This window comes from Agrilus planipennis, unplaced genomic scaffold (assembly GCF_000699045.2).
Source record: "Agrilus planipennis isolate EAB-ADULT unplaced genomic scaffold, Apla_2.0 scaffold119, whole genome shotgun sequence".
NCBI lineage: Eukaryota > Metazoa > Arthropoda > Insecta > Coleoptera > Buprestidae > Agrilus > Agrilus planipennis.
Genome location: NW_020438931.1, coordinates 56,079 through 62,883, shown reverse-complemented (window position 1 = coordinate 62,883; position 6,805 = coordinate 56,079). Strand labels below are relative to the sequence as shown.

The 6,805-nt window shown below is 29.9% G+C and overlaps 2 protein-coding genes across 2 annotated transcripts in view; one reads left to right on the top strand and one right to left on the bottom strand.

The window, feature by feature from the left end:
* The window catches only part of LOC108736719 (E3 ubiquitin-protein ligase MARCH8-like), a 13,490-nt gene extending 10,642 nt beyond the window's left edge, over positions 1-2,848 (top strand). Inside the window, exons 4-5 of the mRNA XM_025974193.1 lie at positions 2,003-2,220; positions 2,567-2,848. Coding sequence (XP_025829978.1) covers positions 2,003-2,220; positions 2,567-2,778 — 430 coding nt within the window. The 3' untranslated portion in view covers positions 2,779-2,848. The remainder of the gene's footprint in view (positions 1-2,002; positions 2,221-2,566) is intronic.
* Positions 2,849-5,539: 2,691 nt separating this feature from the next.
* LOC108736705 lies at positions 5,540-6,285 on the bottom strand. The gene is made up of 2 exons (XM_018469235.2): positions 5,861-6,285; positions 5,540-5,804 (listed from the first exon to the last, which is right to left on the bottom strand). The coding sequence occupies exons 1-2, from the start codon at positions 6,147-6,149 to the stop codon at positions 5,596-5,598; spliced, it is 498 nt and encodes a 165-aa protein (XP_018324737.2). The 5' UTR covers positions 6,150-6,285; the 3' UTR covers positions 5,540-5,595.
* Between the last annotated feature and the right edge of the window lie 520 nt (positions 6,286-6,805).

Below are 6,805 nucleotides of genomic sequence, written 5' to 3'. Positions count from 1 at the left end.
AATATCTATAAGATAAACTTTTTATCATTTCTTCTCGCATCACTACAGATTTTTTGAGATAATGAAGTTAACAAGAAAAAGGTTAATTCGGCACTGCCCCAATAGACCAAAAAAAAAAGGAAATTTTAGAGCAGTCAAAGCTATAGTTCTTGGATAACAACAATACCTGCAATTGTTTCTCTACTGTATACCTTTGAGCTTTTGTAATTAACAAATAAACAGTCTACAAATGTCAGTGTGAAAACATGATACACAAACAACATATTATGTACTCATATATAAAATATAAGCCACAAATAACTTTCTGCCTTAATTCTGCACTTAACAGTGCATAATATTTTTTTTTTGTTGCCTGTCGTCAAGCATTGGTTTTTATTTATTATACGTATGTATAGAACTGATTAAAGAACGTCATATTATGTCCCATTGTATAGGTAAATAACGCTTATGAAACTTTCTATAAAATTTGCAAATGTTGACAAAAATATTAGCAACAATCCTCACCAAAGCCCCATAGTTCTGCAGCAAAAACAATGTCAGGTCGCGCACTTCAGTTTCTTTAACTGATAGCTTACAATTAATTCAAAGTACGCACCCGCATTAACTCTTACTGCAAACACAAGGCGCAAGTATTGCTTCCTATAATAAAAAAATCTCTCCCTATGTCCATCCATTGCCGTCTAAAAATACTCGTTCTTTATAATCTTCAAATTTGTGCAAACATATACATTGACAAAGATTTTCGATCGTAATCATAAAATTCATAGAGAATTCAATTGAACGTGATGTATTTCATTTATAGAGTTAGACGGGTTAAACTGTAACAGATTTTATGTACAAAAAAACAAAAAAAACGTCCTACATTCTAAACCACGTCGATTTATAACGTTCTCTGACGTCAAGAAACCTTAGAAATCGACATAGTACAGAATCCGAGAAATTATGTTTTCGAAACTTTAACTTGCTTAGGTTCTTAAACTGGTAATTTTTATTTTTGTCTACAGCAAAGATGGTTTAATCACTCAATAAAATCAAGCAAAACAAAGGTGAAACTAGTTAAAGAAATTTCTTTTAGAATTTTTAAGCCAATCGACTTCCATGAATTCGAAGAACAGTGTTGGTGTAGTGCCAATAGTTATAAATTATAAACTGGCAAATATAAATCACATTTTATTTACAATTAGCAGAGGAAAAATATATCTTAATAAAATCAGTTGGACAATCTTTCCATAGAAAATGAATGATGATTGAGAAATTAATATGTAATGAGCTTAATATAATTAGTTATTCATGAATAATCAAACTGAAGATAATAATTCGCATATCCAAGTTCCTAATCGTCCCTTGTAATAAATGATATCTCAGGTCCAGTAACGCACCCTCTTACAGTGTTATATTGGAATAATTTAGCACATTTTTTATTTTCTCAAAAATGACAGAATTGAGTTACTAAACTCTGCGATAAAAGCGTGCCTAAGTATGAGAAAATTGACGAAATGATTGTGTAATTTGTTAGGAAATTGTTAATTTAGCAAATAACGAAATGTTTGCACAAATTTCAAGGATTTTCAATAACTAACATTATATACATGTTTTACAAATATAAAACATCTCACGAATCGTTAAAAATAAAGAATCTGTTCGATCCTTGTCACCAACGTCATCGTATCATTTTTTTTTATCATCCACATAATTATTATAAAAAGTACAAGTTGGACCCGAATTTGTAAAAACAAAATCCTAGCAGAAATAAATTTACTAGGTATTTATTAGTTGATATTACAAATTTAATTGTAATAATTAAGAAACTTGAAATAATCTCTAAAGAAGCATGTCAAAATTAAGATTATTAGAAATTACTTAACAAATTCTACTATTTCTACGACAAATTCAATCATTTAAAATCGAAAATTGTAATTATTGCGTTGTTAGTTTTCTTCATGTATTTGTTACACGAAAAAAGATTTTCTTTTTCGATTAAAAGTTGCATTATTTGTTTCAGGTACAGCATTCCCATGTCTGTATTGGTTTTCCTAAGGAATCCTGGTGAACAATACGGCGCAGAGATGGCTTTAGATATGGTTGCATTTCTGTTTTACACCCCTCTTACCGTATTCACCACCTATCTGTTGATGTTAATATGTGAAAACTACACGAAAACCACCATGCAAAACGAAAAATCCGTTGGTGCCCACCTGATGGTATTTGCTAGTATCTTTGGTAAGTTTATATTAATCTTGTATCAGAAAAATATGGTTTTCACCAGCGTTCTATATACATATGTATATGTGTAAATCCCTATGGAGATGGTATTTACTACCCTTTGTTAATCCTATATGACAAAGAACAATGTTCTCATTATTTAAACGTTAGCAGACTTTTCTACTTAAGTTTAACTCCAAGTTTTTACTAATTATAAAAAGAAATTATAATTTCATGATCGTGGTTGATAATTTTTAATTAAAAAACGCTTTCGTTGTAACTCTATCAAACTGTGGGCCAATATCTTTAAACATAAATTCGATTGGAGATCAATTACTTTATTAAAAATTGATTAATTTCTTAGGAATGGCCGCAATTGACTTTACTTACTCTTCATGGATTATGTTAGTATTTCAAAAATATATTGACGCGTGGAGAAGTTGGTACAGAACGAATTGTAATCTCAAATTGATATTGCCCTCTCCAAAAAATAAAGATACTTTATGCCGGAAGAGTCACACTCGACTTTTAAGAAATCATATACGAAGAGGTATTAGCATTGGCTCTATAAATTAAACAATTCCAATTAAGTATTAGCGAAAAACATATCTTAATAAAAACTAGTAAAGATTTGTATTATATCTGATGATGATAATCTTTTTGTTTATTGCTAAGAAATCTAGACTAATTCTTAATGTGCAGAATCTGAAATTAATTTTGGAGAAGTAAGGCAAAATTAAAATAGTCTCTTATGAAACGTTAATGGCTTTCTACAACATATATATACGTTTAGATGGAGTTTATAAAATTCCACCATTCATTACATTGCCTAAAAAAGTCGAATCACAAAAGAAAATCATAATTAAAATTCTTTATAGAAAGTAGTTCTTCCCCCCTATCAGTCCCCGTGAGCTCGAAACTGTTAGCACTATTGCTTCGAGTGGTCGGAATGCACTTTTGTGAACAATATTATGACGTAGTGTCGGCCATCATTCTTTTCTAATTGTTACTGTTGTCGGCCATCATTCTTCAATTGTTGTCGCATTGTCACTGATGTCGGCCATCATTCTTTTCTNTTAGCACTGATGCTTCGAGTGGTCGGAATGCACTTTTGTGAACAATATTATGACGTAGTGTCGGCCATCATTCTTTTCTAATTGTTGCTGTTGTCGGCCATCATTCTTCAATTGTTGTCGCATTGTCACTGATGTCGGCCATCATTCTTTTCTAATTGTTGCTGTTGTGTCACTGATGTCGGCCATTATGGTTTTTTAATAGATGTATAGTAATCAATGATTAAAATTTAAAGGAATCGTTTGTAAATAGATATGCGACACATAGTAATAAGTACTACTTATAATTTCTTTTATATATAATATTCGGAAGTTTTACCGAATGATTCAAAATTTCTGATGATTAACCTATAAAATAGCTTTATTTATATTATTATAAAATTTTCTTGTAACATTTATTTTATAGTTGACGTTAATACACATCGCAAACAGCAAATTATTTTTCATATAAACAAATAAGTGTTAGTTTCATCGTAAGAAAAAGAAAGCAAGATTCGGACTTCATAAAATTACGTTGCAAATGAGTACCCTGCGTAATTATAAAGTGATTAATACAAATCAACCCTTCGGATAATATATAAGAATACGGAACCTTTAGGGCGCGAATATTTTTTTTTAATTTGTTAGTTTTTTCATCCCGTATTACTACGCTATGTAGTAGAGTAAAAGACGAAGGTCACGCAAGTTTCTGTGCAGTGACGTATTATTTTCCACAGACCTAGTTTCCAATATGAGTTTCCGATAACAAGATACCAGCAATACGACAACTGCGCTGCAGGATGTTCGCGTATACCTCTGGATACCGTAGTAAAAGGTAGGGGCTGTTGTAGTAATACAGTTGTACTACAAAAAGCACCTGCTTACTTACCTGCAAACTAAGCTTTTTCAAAACGTAATTCGGGTAAATGTAGCAGAAACGGGATTTTCTGAGCTTCACCAAGTTGCCCACGATTGCAGAATTCGCCCGAGGGAACCTACCGGGTGATTTCACAAGATTTATTATAACTTCATCCTCTTTTTAAAACTATTTTTGATGATTAATGGAACAAATTAAAATTGTGGCAAAATTACCTTCCTTCCGTTATTCCAACGTTATTAAACATCTAAAATTTATAAAATATAATAGATATACTTAAATAAATCGAGTCGAATCGAATTTTCAAAATGCTATGACTATTTTATTTATTAAAAGTGCTTTTACCAAAAACCAAACTTATTTATATTTATTTTATAACACTTATTAACGTAAACATAAAAAATAAATCTTGTCGCAAACCATCCCTTGCATTATTATTAAGAGCGATTTAAAAATATTCAAATAGTGGATAAGTATTACACTTACCTAGTATTTCAGACATACATTTGATATTGATTTATGTATTTAAGGATATTAAGGGAAATAGATTGAATAAAATAATTAATCCTATCGAAACTACTTGTAGTATTAAAATTAGTTTTTCACGTCGAAAAAGAAATTGTCATCACCATACCTTTTAGCCGTAATACTGCAACGCCTTTTAACTTTACAATAGTGTTTTATTTTTTTGAAGAACCCTCTTATCTCTTTCGTTTTAAATGTGAAGACATTTTCCACATTATATAATTCATTGAATCTATCGACTAAAAATTAAAAAATTCGAAGAAAAGTTGAATAAAAAGCTTTAAATTCATTTTAAGTGCACCCCAAAATCTAAGTTAAAATATTGACTAACATTTTATTAGGTAGAAAGAATTGTAATACCAATGAATTTAGGATGAACTATAAGTTAAATTAAATTATTATCCACATTGCCAATTTTCGTTCGATTTAAATTAAAAATAAGCTTACACCTACATTGCCTACGTAAGAGACAGGAAATTTCGATGGTTATAAAAAAGGAAACTTTAGTATAGTAGTGTTGATGCGGTATATGTTCCCAATGTTCTCTATAAGCCTAGAAAAAAGCTTCGTTTTCACATTTCTTCNGGGAAAAAAATAGGGCAATTGTTTTATAAATTATAAAGCAATTACCTTTTTTTTATTTTCTAAATTCACAATATTATCCATTTTCCCTGGGCTTCAACTCAAAAAGCTCATATATAGATCCGGCCCTGAACAGGGGTGTATTTTAACTTCTATTAATCAAATAAGTGCAATATTAAATGCACACGAATTACTTTTTTATTTTTTTTTAATTTTAATTGCAATTTTTTTAAACATAAAATAATTCTTTTATCTATTTATACAATTGAAAAACAAAAGAGTAAATGTATATACTTAATTTATTTTTAATTTTTTACCTAATACAACTAATTAATTCTTATGATTATTTTTATTTATTTACAAGTTTAGAGTGTTTTTACTAAAACCAAAGTCAGCATATTCATTAGGCTTCTTGTCTGACACTTCCGGCCAGTTTGGATCTCCAGGTAACACTGACTTCCTGGAGTGCATAACTTTCCAACCACCTTTATACGTCCAATCGTAGCTGTTGTATTTGAAATAGTAAAATGCTCCTAGTGTTAAATACAAACCCAAAAAGAATTTCCCTGTAAAAAAAGCAACCAATAATATATATTTTAAACCTAACTGCAAGCAATGGTACCTGTAAAATACCGATACTTCACAGTACGGTCATGCCCCAATGTTGGTTCTAAAACACTAGCCAACTTATCTAAAGGAGCTTTGTACGCTCTTCGAATAAAATTATACTTTTCTTTATACAATTCTGGAACATGTTTGGGTTCGTTGGGGGTTAGTTGTTGGTCTTTTAACCATTGGGCTCGCCACTTTCTTTCTTCATCTGACATACCAAGTAAACGTTCTCTTTCCCGAATAAAACGTCCAGCAATGGACATGGGCTTTACGCCCCCGGTCTCTGAGGCTTTTACCATCTTGTTTATAATTTAGGAAAGTAAACAACACTTAATTAAATATGTTACATAAGACTATGGTTGACTACGGTTTTGGAGGTTATAGAACAGCTGTTCGGACAGCATCCTGTATTAACGACTTCTTCAGTAACGTTGCATGTTTATCTACTAATTAATTAGGAATTTCACGAAAGAGATAACAGGAATTTTCATTTGTTTTATTTACTTCTTGAGTTTCTTTTGTTTTTTTGATAGATAGATGAATAAAAACAAAAAAATAGAATCACTTGTTTTTAATAAGTTTTCACAATATTAACTAGATGGCAGCTAAGGTATCAATAAGTGTATTGGCACATAATATTACGTTAACTTTTAAAAAACTTTTAGCATTTGTAATTAATATGAATATATGAAAAATTAAAACAAGATAAATAGCAAAAGTTAAAAGCTGCATTTATAAAGACAAAATTTCTTTTAGTTTGAACTATGTATTAAAATATAAATTGTTTTGCATTTCTCGCAACTACTTGCAAAATATTTGAATTAATGTAATTAAAATTTTCAATATTTGTTATCTGAAAACCTTTAGATTATTATAATTCTTATAATAATTAAATTTAATTGATCGTGATTGGTTTACTTCGAAAAATTAATATTTTATAAATAAATCAAATTAC